This window comes from Vidua chalybeata, chromosome Z, assembly GCF_026979565.1.
Source record: "Vidua chalybeata isolate OUT-0048 chromosome Z, bVidCha1 merged haplotype, whole genome shotgun sequence".
NCBI classification, from domain to species: Eukaryota; Metazoa; Chordata; class Aves; order Passeriformes; family Viduidae; genus Vidua; species Vidua chalybeata.
In genome coordinates, this window is record NC_071570.1 from 26,870,021 (window position 1) to 26,888,665 (window position 18,645).

General features: G+C 45.1%; 1 protein-coding gene across 1 annotated transcript in view; it reads left to right on the plus strand.

Annotated features, from left to right (window-relative positions):
• The window catches only part of S100Z (S100 calcium binding protein Z), a 37,203-nt gene extending 18,827 nt beyond the window's left edge, over window positions 1–18,376 (plus strand). Inside the window, exons 2-3 of the mRNA XM_053931772.1 lie at window positions 15,746–15,903; window positions 17,049–18,376. Of these exons, the coding sequence (XP_053787747.1) occupies window positions 15,763–15,903; window positions 17,049–17,222 (315 nt within the window). The 5' untranslated portion in view covers window positions 15,746–15,762 and the 3' untranslated portion in view covers window positions 17,223–18,376. The remainder of the gene's footprint in view (window positions 1–15,745; window positions 15,904–17,048) is intronic.
• The last annotated feature ends 269 nt before the right edge of the window (window positions 18,377–18,645 follow it).

The window sequence follows — 18,645 nt, forward strand, 5'->3', positions numbered from 1 at the left end:
TGGAGAAAGCCATGTATAAGTGTTTGATGATATCCTTTGTTTTTTCCCCCGTGTGGGTGGAGCCAAACACTGCCCCCAAGAACGTGTCTACAGACACATGGATGTACTTCAGCCGCCCAAAGGAGGGAAAGTGTGTTATATCTGTTTGCCAGGTTTCCAATGCCCCCAATCCCCGAGGGTTAACCCCCGTCACTAAGGATGGTAAGGCGTGGGATTGGCAATTGGGGCAGGTGGCTAAGATGGCCCGCGCCTGCTCCTTGGAGATTTTAAACTGACGGCAAAGCACCGGAGCATTTTGGTGGAAAAAGGCGTGGCTCATCTTAGCCTGCATGTGGACATCTGGCAAGGTGGGTCTTAGAACTGTAGGGTTTACAGAGGTGGAGGTGGCCAGCATCGCCAGGGCGTCCGCTCTCCGGTTGCCCTCAGTGATGTCACCTGGCAGGTCTGTGTGTGACCTAACATGCAGAATGTGATACGGTTGCTCCCGGTGGGAGATAAGCCAAATGAGTTTTGAGAGCAATCCGTACAATCCTTTGTTGTGAATTTCTTTGAGCAGGCGTGCTCAGCCCGCTCTGCTATCCCGGCCACATAAGCCGAATCAGTGACGAGATTAAAAGGTTGTTGGAATTATTTGAAGACTCTCACGACCGCTGCAAGCTCAGGATCTGGGGGGATCACTGAACTATTTGGACATCAGACTCCCACTTCTGACTGTCCAGGTCCTTCCAGGTGATCACTGACTTGTGGGATCTACCTAACCCATCGGTGAACACCGTGAGAGCACCTTTCAATGGAATCTTACTTTTGAAAGATTTTGGGGCCAAATACAAGGTGTCTTTAAAAAGTTTGTGTTTGGGATAATGTATTAAAATTTGACCAGGATAGCTGTCTACCGAAATCTGTAAATTTTCATTTGTTTGTAAGAGGAAATCCCATTGGTCCAAATTTAATGGTAAGTAAATGCATGCTGGGTCACACCCTGCGAGTGTCCAGAGGCGCTGGCGGGCCTTGATAATGAGTTTTGCCATCAATTCCGGAAAAGGTGTCACTGTTTTTGTGGGCTGGTGTGGGAGGAACAACCACTCGATGATCAGGAGTGAGTCCCTCTGGCTCTTGTCCCACTGGAATAAGAGGGCATGTAAGTTCGGGGACTTACCTAAGATGGCACAGTTGATGGGGAGGGACCGCACAACCTGATGCGCCTGGCGGGACTTGATGGCAGCTGCGACTCTCTCCAGGGCCTCACGGGCATCCGGGGTGAGATGGCATGGGGATGCCAGGTCGCCATCGCCTTTCAGCAGTTGGAACAGCGGTGACAGTTCCTCTGTGGTGAGTCCTAGGAGCGGTCGAATCCATGTGATGATGCCGCAGAGCTGCTGCAAGTCCCACAGGGTTTGAGGGTTGTCCTTGATGGTGAGGGACTGGGGCGCGACGGTTCTTCCCGTGATTAGGAAGCCCAAATATTTCCAGGGGGATGACAGCTGGATCTTCTCCTCTGCAATTTGGAATCCTGAGTCCTTGATGGTCTTTATTGTCTTTTCCAAGGCCACTTTCAAGTAGGTCGCGTCAGCGGCGCAAATTAAAATGTTGTCCATGTAGTGCAAAAAGAATGCCTCGGGAAAGAGGCGACGGACCGGGGAAAGGACCTGAGCCACAAAAGTTTGGCAGAGCACAGGGGAATTTTTCAATCCCTGGGGCAGAGTGGTCCACTGATAGCGTTCATATGGCTCTCCTCGGTTGATGGAGGGAACCGAGAAGGCAAATCTGGGAGCATCTCTGGGATACAATGGGATATTAAAGAAGCAATCCTTGATATCAAGGATTGCAAGCTGCCAATCCCGGGGCAGCATGGAGGGAGAGGGAAGGCCTGGTTGCAAGGGGCCCATATTTTCAATGACATCATTAACCCTGCGTAGGTCTTGGAGCAGGTGCCACCTGTCTTTGCCAGGTTTCTTAATCACAAAGACGGGTGTGTTCCAGGGGCTGGTGGAAGGTATTAAATGCCCCAGGCGCACCTGCTCCTCCACAAGTTCATTGAGCGCCTTTAATTTTTCAGATGGTAAGGGCCACTGGTCCACCCACACTGGTGTATCTGTCTTCCAATTGAGCGGTGGGGAGGTGTGCTCCGCAGTGGCCCAGACTAAAAATCCCACGCAGGGTTTGGGATGTCAAGTCGGGCACCCCATTGGGATAAAACGTCCCTACCTAACAATTTGATATTGGAAGCTACCACAAAAGGTCTAATCGTGGCAACTTGACCCTCCGGCTCCTCCACACATACCAGATGTTTGCTCCGGCGGGAATTAACAGCACCTCCCACGCCGGAGATTGTGCCACAAGGGGACACCAGCTCCCAGTTGCGAGGCCACTCTGCCTGGGGAATGATGGTAACATCCACGCCGGTGTCTGCCATCAGGTCGAGTGAGATGGACTTTCCCTGTAAAACAAAAGAAGTCTTAATAATAGGTCTCTGTCTGCTTACGTTTTGTACAAGAAAGGCCGAAGAGTCCAAATCCGAAGAAAGGTCCGTTGAAAGGTCCATGCCAGTGTCTTCTGTGTGGACATGCAAGATGTAGCAAAGGGCTAAAGGAGACCCCTTAGGCAAGGAGAATGGAGGCTGGTAACATACCGCGGAGACGGTGAGCTCTGTCCCCGGCTCGAAGTAGACGACCTCTGGGATGATGGTGAGGTTGTCCGGCGTGTTGGCGGTGTCTCCTAACAGCAAAACAGTGGCGGGGTAGTCACAGTAGGGCGGTGGCAGGAATCCCGCCGGGACGCAAACCAAGTCCTCATCTGGAAACATGACGTGAAGGCTGGTCCGGAGGACTTGGCGACGGGCGCAGTTCAGTTGCCTGGTTCTTCTGAGGAGCCGGAGCCCGTCCTCCTGGCTGCGGACGTCCGGAGAAGTGTACCACTGGGGCCGTGGTTCTCCGGGAGAGATGGCAGCCCCGGGCACTGGGACGGGCCATTTGGTGTCATCGCGCTCTGCCTTCCGTTTCCCGGCCGATGGAAGCGGGGATTCCTGTATGTTAGTCTCGGGGAGGGGTTGTAAGGGTGGTAAGACCTATCTGGCGGCCAGTGTGGGCAGTTCGCTTGGATGTGGCCCAACTGGCCGCAGCCGAAACAGCGAGTGTTCATCAGGTCTACCATCGCCTCCCCCACCCCTTTGCTCACCACAAATGCCACTGTCTGCTCCATCGAAGTTGCCTTGGTGCACGCCTCTACCATCTTAGCGATGGTAGGCTCCGGATCCTGGGGAAGAGCTCTCAGGATCTTCTTGGTCTCCAGGTTGGCATTGGTCAGGGCCATCTTTCGCAATAGTTCTTCTCGGGCCTCGACATTCTCAATCTGCCTGTCGATGGCTTCCTTTAACCTGTCCACAAACTTGATAAAAGTTTCATCAGGGCCTTGAAGAACTGATGAAAAGTTTTGGAGGGGGGTGGTACCATCGGGGATTTTCAGCAGTGCCTCCTTCCCAGCGTCCCTTATGTCACTTAACAAATTCTCGGGGAGGAGGATTTGGTCCTCAGGTCTGCTAAATTCCCCTTCCCCTGCCAGAGCTTCAAGTCCCTCTGCGCCGTCTCCTAACACCTCCTTGAGATCATACTTTTTTAGGAGAGGCTTAATCAATTTTTTCCAATGTATCTCCCACAGAAGGAATTCTGTGGGGGACAGCAGGGCCTTCGCTATATAGCGAAGGTCATGTTGTACAAGGCAATGTCCCGAAAAGGAAAGGTCTAAAACATTTTTAAAGAAGGGAGAATTTCTCCCATAATCTTTGGCCGCTCTCCTCAACTCCTTTACTTCAGCATACGGTAACTGTTCCCACCTCGGCTCTTTTCCCCTCTTATGCACAATTGGTGCCGCAAATGGACCTAGATCCCTTGCGAGATCTAGGTCCCCATCCTTAATGGCCTCGGCCCGGATCCAGGCCCAGCCCTCCCCCGGCTTGGTTGTGGGCCGGGGATCGTCGCTGTCCTCATCCTCTTCCGAGGATGAGGCAGGACGGGCTAGGGCGCAGAGCCTTTCCCTTGCCGGTGGGTCCCGGTACCGGGAGACCCTGCAGGCCAAGATGGCCTGCTTCCGTCTGGGCCTACTTCCGGTTCCGGTAGTGTGGGAACCGGGGGCGGCATGAGAGGGGGCGTGGCCTGACCCACCAATGGGGCGTGGCCTGACCCACCCACTGGGGCGTGGCCTTCCGGCAGGCCTGTCCCACCCACCAGGGGCCCACCCAGGGGCGTGGTCAAGGAGGCAGGATGGGAGGGTCCCGACGTCACCGAAATCGACGCGTGATGGGGGGTGGGACCCGATGCAGGGGCGGCAACCGACGGAGGGGGCGGAGCTGTTACAGTGGCGGGAACCCGAGGGGGTGAGGAGGAGGAGGAGGAGGCACCCTTTTGTGCTGTGTGGCGACCGGCCACGAGGCCGTCACCATTTTGAGGTATTAAAACAGCATTGGAACAACCATGACAACTGGGGATACAACTGGGGTCAGGGAATCGTGGAACGAGGGAGTAGGTAGGGCTCGTGCTGGGGTGGCCAGTCCCAACACAAGGAGAGGACAGGGTGGAACGGGAGGCAGCAGGGAGATGGCAGCAACCCTGTGCCTCATTCTGGCAGGATCTGTCTCCCGATCCATCCTTAGGGGAAGTGGGGTTAGGAGCGGGGGGGTGGAATGAGGGGTAGGAGAACTGGGACCCAAACTTTCCCCTTTCGATTTAACTAAATTAAAAATGGAATCATAAATTGGAAAAAATCTCCCCACTTTAAAATTCCCCGTAACTTGAACATCATAAATGTAACGTCCAACTTTCCCCCAAAACAAAACAGAAAAGACATCGTCCATGGAGATGTCAGGAAAGTGCTCAAAAATAAATTTAACGAAAGATTTTAAAACCCCTTTTTTAAAGGAAACATTCCCCAACACAAGGGCGGACTTAACTTGGATATAAAACTCCCGTCGTGCAGGGGAAAGGCGGTTTCCCATTTTTCCCGCTGCAAGAGAGATCCCCGGCCAAAGCAAAAGGAGAAAAGAAAAAAGAAGAGCCTGCGTCGGCTGCTCACCTCGAGCAGCGAAACTCACCAACACCGGGACGCGACGAAAAGAAGAAAGCTGTGGCGGAGCGGTGGAGTGCTGCTGGTCTCGTGAAATCCAGCGCTTCCCCCGAAGCTGCAGGGTCGGATCTCCACGAGTTATCAGCAGCGCCAGGAGGCAGAAGCCTTCTAACAATCGAAGTAGAGCTGCCCCTGGAAGCAGTGGCGAACGGCGCTTGAAGTCCCGGAGCGCGGGGTCGCGGATCTGGACGCTCACGGGAGACGCTCTTCGGTGACCAGGGCAGTGGTTGCCGTGTTCGGGACGCCTCTTGTGTTAAAATACAAGTCCTCTGGGCTTCACCCGGGTGCCCAGCCTGTCCGGGGGAAAACCCTCAGAGGACTGGTCCGCGGGGAGGATGTGGCGGGACCCGGATAGCTCCACCGTAAGGACGAGAGGGTCTGAAGTGGCTTTATTCCTAGAGGCTTTATTTCAGGAGCGTCGCAGGAACAGGAGGGTGAAACGAGGAACACGAACTCTCCAGAAGGGAGTGAAGTCCGGAAGCCCCGAGGAAAGGCGGGGCTGGGTATTAAGGGCAAAGAAGTGGGAGTGGTTAGGGTACAAAACAACCAATGGGCAACGGGTAAAGGGGGGGAGACAGAGTGGGGTGACATACAGAGAACTAATTGGGGTACAGAGGAGGAGTGGTATTCTAACAGGAGCCAATGGGGGTAACAGAATAACTGAACTTTCTGGAACTGGGGAGTATGCTAAACATTGATTGACAGCTCTTCTGGGGTGGAGAGCAGCAGCTGGTTGGCAACCTTTTTCTACACTGTTGCTGCCTCCCAAGGGAGAGCAGGAACCCCTCCCACACTCAGGGACTCTGATATTTTCAAATATCTGAAAAGTAAATAACAGAAATTCATGTGAATCTGATTATGAAGGAATTTCTGTTCAGAGTGATATATGCTTCTTAGAAGGTACAATATTAATGTTATTAAACTCTCAGGTATAACAGTTTGGAGAACTCACTGCAGAGAGTTTGAATGCAACCTGTACAATGTCCTGTGGTTAAGAAAGAATTTAAACAGTATTATGTCAGTCTTCGAAGTAAAGAGAAGACACTTTGATAGAAGGTGTAATACTGTTCAACATGGCAAGGAGGAGATGAGGAGGAGGCTGTGAACGTAACTCATGCTTTTTCAAGGCTTTGTTATAGAAGTACTTGGGAAATGGAGCAAGAGCAATAAAACAAAATATCCTTTTAGAAGGCAATAGAGCAAAGGATTTGTGGATGGCTGCTCTGTTTTCTACAGCAGACATGATGACTTATTTTAGTAGGACATAGTGCACATTTCAGTGTAATTGCTTTGTAGGCTTTCTATCCTTCAAAATTCTTACTCACCCATTTTAACTCACTTTGGTCTTTGGATTTTATTTCCCTTTTTTTCCAAATTTTGATTATATATTTTAAACATGATGTGTATTGGTTGAGTAATAGTTATGCAATCACCTGTGTTAGCTTTGTCTCTTCTAACATCTGTGTCTTTGGTTTTATGCACTGAAGGTTTTTGCTGAAACACTAATTTTTTTTCCGTTCATGCTAATTTTGTGCCTCTAATGTAGCAGACTTGAAAGTGAGCTAACTGATCAGCTACAGAAAACAGGCTTCCTGTAGCAGGATGATGGGAAATGATGAGTTTCTTTTTGTAAGAAACTCATGCTGCAGACTGAGATGCAATGAAGGCTACTAGAGCCAGGGGAGCCCTTTGCAAATGCAGGGGCTGAAAAGCTTCAAGTGTTATTCATGGGAGGTGCAGAAGCAAGGATAAAAACAGCAAGAAGTGAAACAGAGGAATCAGAACAGCAGTACCCAGCAAGTGCTGGCAAAGGCTTGAGAATGTGTTTGTGCTGTTTCCAGGGATACACAAGTGCAAGTGCATGCTGGGCTTATATCTAGCCTCTTGGCACCAGACGTGTCAGGTGGCACAGGGCTGTGGTATGAGATTGACAGTGTGTGGCCAGGGTGTGAGCCAGGAGACCAACAGGAAGCCCAGGGACCATCACATTGTTTGACAGGAAAGAGCTCCCTGACTGGCCAGGTATGGTTTGCATGAGGTACAGCTTGCACGTGGTACCTGCCAGGGCTTTAGGAGCCAGGAGCTCCTGCTACTGCCCTGCAAAGGGAGGGATAGAGGCACAACAGATGGTGTACATACCACAGTGTATTATCAATTTCTCCTCCAAATGCAGAGAAAACATGCAGCCCCACATTCTAAGGTGTGAAGAGGAAATTATGCCTGTTGACTTTCTCTGTTACTTCCACCATCTCAGCTAGTCTTGATTTTCACATGCATGCAAAATATCTCTGGGCCATTTATGGTGCTCGTTAAACCAAGAAAAACTAACTAATTTCCTTGTTTTTTAAAGACAATTAAATAAATTGTACATTAGCTACCTCTGCCTCTGCCTCCTAATTCACATCAGCCTCTAATGCTCAAACTGGCTCCTGCTGAGACATGCATTGCTCCTGTAGGGTTGGATCAGCTTCTTTCCTAGTATTATCAGAAATTCACTTTTCTGGAGCAGATCCCTCAGAGCAACTGCAGCTGTAATAGCTGTAAGATCATCCAGAGCATACTGTAAGCATAATGTATAATTACTTCTTACCTTCTCTGTGCCACTGTTGAATACACATAATTTTTTGACATTCCCAGTAACATACTTCTGCAGGCTGAGATATGTTGTGTATTTAGCTCTTTCTAACATAGAAGCTGTTTCTTTGCTGCTCTTATAATTCTGCTGTACTGAGTGTAAAATGAAGGTGGGAAGACTGCCATGATGTTGAATAAATAGGCTTCCCTTGAACTCATTGGCATAAAAACACTTCCATTTTTTTGTGTTCTATTTCTTTCCTAGCCTTGTTTGTTGTCAGGTTCTTGCTGAACCAACATGTTCACTTGCAGTAAACCCAAGATCTCTCTCATGAATTCTCATAATCAAATCAGAGCTTATAATGTCCCCATGACACTTTGTGTTTAATCTATGTTGAATTTATCTGACTATATATTTATTATATTTATGTATCACTTAATTTCATGAGGTCCTCTTGCATCCTTCACAGCACAAGGATGTTTTAAACTTTAATTTCTGTCTCTGTGTAACTTGTATCAACAACAAAAAAGTATCTGTTCATTCTCCTTCCCTTTCTGAAATCACCAATGACCATATTGATTAGCACTGCCTCCAGAACATGTGCCTGTGAGACCCTATTTCTTGTTCAGTTCCCTTGTAAAACCCAATAATTTATTCTTAATTACCTATCTTCCAGTTAGACATTTCCTGTGTGATTTTTTTTATTGTATCCCATGGCAACCTAATTTCCTTAAGAGTGAGGAATGCTTTCTGGGAACAAGGAGGGCAGTAATCAGGGAGGTCAGTCATCACAAACTTCTTCAGCGAGTGCCTGCAGATTTACATTGTGACTCTTCTTTACTTTCCCCCAGTGTACTGTGTTTAGTCATGTTCCCACCCTTCTGGTTTTCAGGTGGGTCTCTACCCCTTTATCCAACATGACAGCAGACCTAATGTTCACCAACTCTCTGGATAGTACTTGGCATTGTACCAGTCAGTTTTCCTTGCTGTGGTCCTGAGCCAAAGGCTTCCATTGTTCATCTACCTCAAGTTCTTCTAGAGGTCCAGGCTGGATTCCATCCTGTCCCGGATCATTACCTCTTGTTTTGAGGATCTGTCCTATAACATGTTCTACCTGCACTTCAGACTAAGCAGATCCTACAACATATCTCTTTCTCTATCCTCTGGGAACGTCTCCAAGCTCCAGCACAGTAAAAACACATGCAAAATACTTACTTAGGCTTTCAGCCATGTCCTTATCTTTTTTTTTAAAGCCTTCCTTCTATACCTTCACCATCTACTGGCTCTCGATGCCTCTTGAGGTTTCTTGATCCCATTGCACTTGGACAAGAATTCGTGGCTGTTTGCAGAATGCTCCTGTAACATTTTTGGAGAGCATTACACTACTCTAGGCTTTTCCTACATTTACCCTCCAAATAGGAGCATTGACCTTAAGTGCTTCTGAACTTTCTTTTTCCCTCTGCATTTGGTAAGTTTGGGATGAGTTGTTAAGGGCCAATAGTGGAATACAAAGCCTGACTTCAGTAAATCATGTGCCTAAATTCCATTATTCTAACACTGACCTATATTAAGTACTTAAATTCTCTGCAGAGTTTATACCTCTAGCTAACAGGGCTGTGCAATGGTCATTTTTTTCCTCTGTAATTTTTAATGATAATGCTTCTTGATTGGTGTGCTGTTCACAATGCTGCCCCCTGTACAGGGCTTACTGTAGTAAAGCAGTAGTAAAACACCTGTGTGTACCTGGGAGCAGAGAGGAGGGAGTTTCTCTCCCTTGGTTCCCGCAGCTTTGGCAGTTGTTGCTAGCTTGAGATCTGGAAGAAGCAGTTCTTCAGCAGGACACTAAGGGGCAGCTCCAGACCAAAGGAATATTCCTACTTTTTTTTATACACACAAATTAAGAGAACAGTATATTTTCCTCATTTTTCTATATTTAGAAAAATCTATATACTGATTTAACATCCGTAGTGCCCAGAAATACTGAATCAAGTTCATCTGGAATGTTTTTTTTTCCTGTTGTATTTTTACTATTTTGTTTGGCACTGGTGATGAAGAAGGTGTGAGTTTATTTGCCAGTCACCTGCAAAAGGGACCACTTGAGCTCAAATGGAGGATAGAGAAGATGAAAAAACGTGGTGAGCTCTGCATCTGGAGCTATGGTGGCCACCTTACACACCACAGCATGGCCAAGCACATGTACCATTGCGTAGTTGCATGGGTCAGAAGCCCTCACTGCTCAGAGATGCTCCTTGGCAACAGAAAGCTAGTCACACAAGGCCCTGGAGTCCCATTCCCAAAATAGCAGCTGCTGTATGAATTCTTTGAAACCAGGAAGGAGGAACTGAGGCACGAATAAATCAACAACCTACCTAAGACCATGGAAAATCTATATAAGATTTTGTTACCACTACAACTTAGTAGGTGCCCTGCTCACCATCCTGGGACACAAACCACTACCTGCAAGGAGAGATCCCAATAGTTATGAAACATAACCTGAACCTAGCTGCAAAACCCTTGTGGAAGGAACCGGACATTGGAGTGAATCAGAATGAAGACTGCTGCATGTTAGTATAAGTTTGAATCATGCTTTTTTGCATGAGCCAGTCAGAGCCACCATATCTCCAAGGGATGGGTTTGCCCTACTGGTAAGCAGATCTAATATAAGGCAAATGAGTATCCTGACTTTGTTCAGATGGTGATGTATTGCCAAGTTCTAGCTGTAATGTGAGCTGCCACAGCCAGCTGGCACTGTGTGTGTGGTCTCTGATTACCAGGCTGCTCTGTAACAGGACCCTCTGCCACTACCTGGGGCACAAATGGCTCAGATTCTCCATCTACACCAAGATATTTTATGCTATTTTGGCACCCTTCCTGGGCGTAGATAGACAACATTAAATTCATAAATTTATTGGCTGATACACAGCTGGACAGATCCATCTGCTTCAGAGGCATAAGACGAAGAAAGAACTGTAGCCAGAAATATTTCTAAACTCCAGTTTAGGGTTAATGGAAGTTTTCTACATATTTTACAGATAACAGTACATTCATATACAATAGATGTTGCCTTCACAGGCTAGTAATGGATCGTTGCTCACAAAGGTGAGCAATTTTATATGAGGAGGAGAAGAAAGCAGTAAGTGGTAACTGAAGTCAGTACCTCAAATACTGACAATGCTACAATTTCTGTGCTAAGTAGGTATCACAAGAGGAATGACCACTATGGGAACAAGCAGGGTTCAATGATCCGGACAGTTCAGTGAAAAAGTCACGTATTTTGGAAAAGAGGTGTGTAACTTGTTCAAAACATATTCTCAACAGAGAATATAAGGACCCACTTCAGTTGGGCAGCCCTTGAAGTGTAACCCATTAAAAAAGATACCTAGAGAGTAAACCACCAAATCTAGGTGGTAAAAGCTACTAGCAAGACATTTAACTGTTCTTTGCTATTTTGCTGCCTATGGGATTACAGCAGTTAAAACAGCTTTGAAGATGTGAGCTGGAACCTGGCGGGGGGGGGGGGGGGGGGAGACATTCCTTATGTAAATGAATAGATCAATCAGCCACCAGATATGGAAACAAATCACCAATGAAAATGCTGACAACCCTAAAATGAGAAAATGTTCATTATAATTTAACAAGAACTTCTAACTGAAATGTAAGTCTCATAAACTCCTTAATCTATTTAGTACACTCTAGTCTAATCTAGGCTCTAATCCAATACAGGATTTTTATTGTGTAGTATAAATGTCCTTATGAGCCTTGCAGTTTTGCCTCCTATCTCACCTTTTTCAACTTTGGGATCATCCCAGAGCTTTCTCTTCTCCAGGCTGGACAACCTCAAGTCCTCACACAAGAGGTACTCCATCCCTCTGATCATCTTCTGGAAGTCATGCTGACTGACTCATTGTGTAAGCCTAGCTAGCCTAAGTCTATCACTTGCTTGAGAAAAGATGGCAGAATTCAGCCTTGTAGACTACTTGTGCTGGGCCAGGTGGAGACTCTACCCCTTCCCCTTCTGACAGCCATCGCTTCCACAGTGCAATATGGAACTTTAATGTTGAAATACTCATTGGGAAAGTATATAAGGGTCAAGGGCATAACATGAAAAGGACAGTAAAACATGGAAATAGATTGGGTAAGTCAGGGTAGACTGCTAGACAGATAGACTGCTTCCAAATTTCTTTTTGAGTTTAAGTGAAGAGTCAACACTATTTGAAGGTAATTTATAAAGTCAAAATATTTGTGGTAGTGGTAGGTGATGCAAAAAGGGCCAGTGCTCACAACTGTACTTTGGGATGCTCAGACTGGATGTTAGGGCAGCCATCTTCCCCAGGGAGATAGTGCAACGCCTGAGCAGGATACCCAAGAACTTGTGAAATCTCCATCTTTGGAGATGTTTAGTGTTTACCTAACAAAACTGTGTCTGTATAGTCTAATGCTGAAGATTATCCAGCTTTGAGCAGGCAGTGGAACTAAGCATCTCCAGAAGTTCTTTCCCACCAACACTGCTGTTATTTGGCAGGCTCTGATGGACAAAGTTAAGCTATGAATGAGGAAGACACCATCCTTCATTGTGTCTACAGGCAGTCCTACATTCTCTGTCAAACACATCTGGTGCTGCTCCTGTGCTTAACCTGCTGGAAACCAGAGTGCAGGGTGAGGACTGATGGGAGAATGGTGTTTGTTGATACAGTCAGGTCTTGACCTGATACTGAACTGCTTTGCAGTCTGTGCTGACTTTAATTATCTTCAGTGCCAACTAGATATTGTACTAAAAGAGATTGTGCTGGAGTGTTTGATGAGGAAGCATATAACAATTGATGGATAATCTTGAATTTTGAGTAGACAGTGCTAGGACTTGCCTTCATAGAAGTTGTGAGACATCTGCTGTCACTGGAGCCACTGGCAGGATTTCACTAGCCAGGGAGGAAAGGACTGGACACAGCAAATTGCATGGATCCTTGACAAACAAGCTCAATGTATCTGTTCCCTGTGTATGTCATCCACTAGTAGATAGAAAAGAAGGTTCCTTGCACAATTAGCTGGAGTGAAAGTATCTGTAGAAAGAATCTGCACATATTATATCACTGTATAAATTATTGACCTGATGTTCTGGAGATAATAGAGTAAACCCTTTCTTTCTTCTATCCTAAGGATGGCAACTCTGAAAGTTTACACCTGCTTCCTGGAAGTTGTACCTCCTGTAGACTCTGCTTAGATAATTAATTTGCAATATTCATTAGCCAGAGGATCAGTGTAATAATATATAGACAAACAGAAGGATTTCATGCTTATATATTGAGTCAGCTGTGTTTTTTTTTTTCTGGTTGTGGGTGAAGCTGCTGCTGAATAAATGGCAAAAACCCACATAAACCTAACAACAAAAAACAACTAAGTATTTTCATGTTTATCTGTATAATATTTCTGTGCAATAGTTATAATCATTAGTGAATCACAGGCAAGACAGAACACTGTGACTGTAGCTACATTAGGAGCTCCGTGCTTTTTCTTCTCATCTGCAGACACAGAGGATTCCCAGAACTGAGTGGGAGAGATTTGCTGTGCCTGATACCACTCATGTTCTTCTCTCATATGCTCTATATGATCCAGCTAGATCCCAGTGTTGATAGGAGGACAGAAGCAAAGGGATAACTCCTGCACAAAATCAGGCACCCATGAGCTTTCCCCAAATGCAGAAGAGGTATAGAGAGCAGCTCTCCTCTTCACCTTCCTCTGACTCCAGAAGAGATATGTTCCTCTTGTTCCTCTGGTTTCTACCGTAACCTTTTATAATAATTCCCTGAGTGCTGGCTTGCCCTTCCCTGGGGAGTACTCCTGGTCACAGGGATGGCAGTTGCAGGTGCATGCCCTGCACACAGTACCATGCCTGCCCACAGGGACCTCTAGCCAGAAGGGCCTGCCTATTTTGGAAATGACACTTTACACAGTCACTTCCCTTATCACTGGGATTCAGTATTTTTATGAGTTCCACCCCCTCTTCTTCCCTCCCTTTTTCCTCAAAGGCCCACACAAGACCCCCCAGGTTGTGGAGACTTGTCACAACAGCACAGGCAGAAGAAACATGTCTGAAGGCACAGGAGGCAGGCAAGGGTGTGGGCTGAGATACATGGTAGTAGTCAAAATTAGGAGTGCTTGGAGGATTTCAGAACTAAAAACAATGGCCATCTAATTCTCTTTCCCTCTGGCTGGAATGAAACAAAGAAGGAGCTGCAGCTCCGTGCCCTGTTCACCTGCACAGTTGTGCTTGCTGGACAAATGTGTGCAGCTGGTACAAGGCTTTATTAAGGGAAACTAAACCCTCAAGCAAACTCACAAGCAGTTTTCTGTTTCGAGTCTCTGTCATGAAAACCCTGGCTATTTGTTATTTGGGTTGGTAAGCCCTACCATGGTGAAGCTGCTGTTTCCTGCGTCCCTCAGCCATCATTCCCAGCATCAACAAGCTCCTGGAATTGGGACAGAAGACGCTTATTGCCCTTCTGAGGCCAGGTCATTTATTCAGAGAAAGATGATGGACTACAGTTTTTGTGCATGACTGTAAAAATGAAGCCAAGACACTTGTTCAGTGTACACTGTAATTCCAGGCATGCCTTCCACTGAAACTAGTTCCCTGATTTCCTCCTGAGGACTCATTTACTACACAAGAATTTAATTCATCAAGAGATAATGTTTTAGGTGTATGGAGATATCTGACAATTAAAATAGACATCTCAAGGGATATGTGGCAAACTGACATGGAAGCCTACCCCCAGGTACCCAGGTACCTTTGAATGCTGGCTGGCAGCACAGAGGCAGTTAGACTGTAGAAATGCTGAAAGACAGAATAGAAAGTGGTTTAGAAATGGTGGAAAGTTGTTTTATATCGACTTGGTGATTGTTAGCATTTTCTAATTTTGACCTTCAAGGCCCTGAATGGGAGTAGTTGTAAAAGGTCAAATAATAAAAAGTATCCCATGTGTTCCAAATGCAGCCTTTACTCTGCCTGGTGAATATTTTAGTGACCTAGTTACAGCAAGAGGCTTTTATTGAACAGAGTAGGCAAATGCAGAGGGAAACAGAAGACCCATCATCCCCGTGACAATTATACGTCTGTCTCTATTTGTGTAATCCACCCCCTCAGCCTGATAAACAAGAGCCTGTGCATGGGTTTTGAAAGGAAGGTGACCATCACCTTCTGCGATCTGGGTATTTTGCTGCGTACACCTCCACTAGCCTGTAAAGAAGGTAAGTCTTAACCTCTGCATGACAATATTGTTCAGTACTCCAGTCCTACCCTGAAGTGCATTCTGGCTTTTTAATCTTTCTCCAGGGCTTATTCAACATGTTTCACTTACACTTGATTTCTACTTTCAGTTACTTTTGGAGTCCACTATTTTGCAAGTAATTACACTTCGATCTGGATTTTTGTTATTGTTGTTGTTGTTGTTGTTGTTGTTGCTTCCCTGTGTACCTTCTTATTGTATGCTCAATGAAGCAAACCTTGGGGATGACCAGCTCACACCTGTTTGCTGCAGGCAATTTATAGGAAAAAGGCTCAGCCCAAGCAAACATAACCAAATAAAGTGACAGATGATACTTATTACAGGTGATCTTCCTCTGGCCACCTTTAAACTGATGTGGAGCTTTCTATATAAATGGACTTTCACTTTCACAGATGGAACTTTTTGAAGACATTTTCTTGAGAAAATTTTAAAATTAGCAGGTAGGAAGGTATGCCTTCATTTTTCCTGTATTTTCAGGTATGGGCACAAAAGATTTCCTTTTACAGCAGCTTTATAAAATGGATACCAGTACATAATTTTCTTAAATAAAAATCCTTTATTTCTGTTCGCTTTTTTGAAGCAATTGCTTATGAGTTCAGAACAATGGGGTTTTTTTTATTACAGTCCATCCTTGCTCACACTCAGGTAATAGGATGGATCAACTGAAAGCCTAACTTGTAGTCTAACAATATCTGTCTTCATCTGGCCCTCCTTGCCTTCCCAGACACTGGCCTTTGGTTTGTGCAATGTCAGTCACCATATCTTTATCCCACAGCTCTCCTGCTCACTGCTATGACCACTCCACTGGAAGATGCAATGGACACCTTGATCAGGATTTTCCATCACTACTCGGGCAAAGAAGGAGACAGATATAAGCTCAGTAAAGGAGAACTCAAGGAGCTCCTCACCAGAGAGCTCACTGACTTCCTTTCAGTAAGATGCAGCTGTTGAACCTCCTGAGTATTATGAGTGTGTTAAGCAGCTATGCAAGTGCTTGGATAGGAATAGCACCTCCTTGTGCAAGGCCCACCCTGTCACAGTCTCTCAGATAACAGTTCCTTGTGGAGCTGTACAGAAGAATATGACATCACATTTCCCATTTGAGAAGTATGTTTTCTGAGGGTGGTCAAGCCCCAGTACCCTCCCATGTACCACTGACAGCAGAGATGGGTACTGGTGCTCTGCAAACTCCACAGTGCTTTTGAGCAGGAGGGCTAGGCCAGCGTAGAAGCAGTAGTAAGATCAATGCTAAAAAATTATCAATTAGTTTGTTTGTTTCTTTGTTTGTTTGTTTTTAATAATAGGGAATAGATAAGTCCATTGAAGGATTAAATGCAGCAACCAGTTGTCATGAGACAGGAAAGTAGCTTGTGCACACTGGCCACACAGTACTGCTGCTTGTGTGCCCTGCAAAGAGGTGCTAAAAAATCCTTTCAATGATAAGCTGCTAATTTGAATATCTCTTTCTATGCTTGTTATCTTCTACATTACACAGCATAGATGCTTGTATGGAATAATAAGCTTTAAAAATAACGATTTTATGTATCCTCTTAATTGTAAAAATTATTGTGGACTCTTGACCACCAGCAGGATTTTCTTTATGTTGCATCCATTTCCTTGAATTGGATTTTCTTTTAATCTTGGCTATTGATTCATTATTATGAGATTCAGTGTTCTTGCTCCCACTGAATAGGATGGTTGTTTGCCAACCAGAGGTCTTCTGAATTTGATGAATGGATATATAATATGACCATTTATGAGTATTCTGTTGGAAATCTAAGTACTATTTGTCATGGGAAGATACAGAGAAATGCACTTTAGAGATCCATTTTGACAAAAGGGATCAATGTTCAGTATCTCCTAAAATCTGTTTGATTCATTTCAGTCCTTATTTAGTCCTTATAAGGGCTGCACTGTCTTTAGTTTCTGATGTTATAGTGACTAGACATGTATTACTGTTCAGGTGCATATTTAATGCAGCCCTTTAACAATACAAGCCTCATAACATAGTGGTGCCAGGCATGTCAGAACTGCACATTCAAGATTTGCACAGCTAAGTCACTTTTCTTTCTCTCTAGGGCCAAAAGGACCCTCTCCTGGTTGATAAAATTATGAATGACCTGGACTCCAATAAGGACGATGAAGTGGATTTTAATGAATTTGTAATTCTGGTTGCTGCTTTGACTGTGGCATATAATGATTTCTTTGAAGAACAGCTAAAGAAAGAAGAATTTTTTAAATCCTTGGTGTAATCAATCTCCTGGCCACAAATGCAAGCAAAGCATGCCTAGTTAGGTAGCCCTCCTTGGTGTTTAGTGAATGCAAACCATAATTCCTCCAACTGTTACTGCTCTAAGACATTAATGGAGCTAATCAGCAGCTGGTGTAAGCTGGACCACAGCCAGCTTACACTACTTGAGATGTGTAATATTTCCAGTCTTTGCAGTCCATGCATCTGTAACATGCCTTCATCAGTTGCCCAGGTCAAGGGCTTGGGGTGACAGATCATTTGGCATGAGTTGAGACTTCCATTTCTTCAATGTCAGTGGAAAGTAAAAGGCACAGGAATGTTACTTATATACTTTCTGAATGGAAAAATTTTTGAATGAGACATAACATTTGCAAGTTAGTTTTCAATCATTTTATAATAATCTTATTTTGCAGCTCAAAATCAGCAGGTTCTTTTTAGCTCAGTTCTGCTTATTCTAAAATCTTTGTTAGCTGCTGCTCCCCACACTCATATTTCAGATGTGGTCACAGCTGTCTCTTGCTGCTGGAGCATACAATACCGCTTGCCATTGTTACGGGTTCATTTCCCACATGTCTCCAGCTTCAATTTTGTTCTGTTGACATTGCTGCATCCCAGTAGTCAACCTCTTCACTTGGCATAAATAAATTTATTCATATCATAAATTATTCAAGTACATAGAAGATTTAGTCAGCAAATTGCTTGGAGGGAGGGCTGATGTAAGGACTGAGTCTTTGGGGGAAATGTGTAAATGACTTCTGCTTTCACTACTTTGGCATGGTTAAAAGGAGGCCTTTTAGGACCACTTGTTGAAGATTTAATGATGAAATTCCAGGGTACAGCTTTGTAGTGTGAGTTTTTATGGAAATGTGAATTTTATGGCAATGTAAGTTTTATGGAAAAACTATTATTTCATCTTACACTGATCCCCACCCTGTATGGAAGCAGGGGTTCCATGGCCAGGCAAAGAGAGAGTAGGTCAACCCCTTCCAGTGTTATCTTGCTCTTGGTTTGAATTAAGAGTATTTAAGCACTCCTGTTTGAATTAAGCATACTTCTGAAGCCCTGCAAATTCTCAGTGGCAGAATATTGTGGCTTTTTTTCCTGCATGGAGAGCTCTCTTATTTCCTTGTTATTTTCTGGTAACTTCAAACTCTAATAAAGGGCATCTGAATTAAATTAAGATTTGCTGTTTGTGTAAGACGTTATTAAAAAACCACTCTTCAATGAAGGTGTGCCCTGCTGGGCAACATTTGAGGAATGTAGTTCACTTGTCTCTCCTTCCCAGGCATCCAAACATCATTTAGCAAAGTGTACATTTGTATGAAATTGTATATGATTAAGAATATGTAAATTATTATAAGTGGGGGATTTTGCAGGGTGTAATAAATGTAACAAGGGGCAGACATCATCCTAAGAACAGGGTC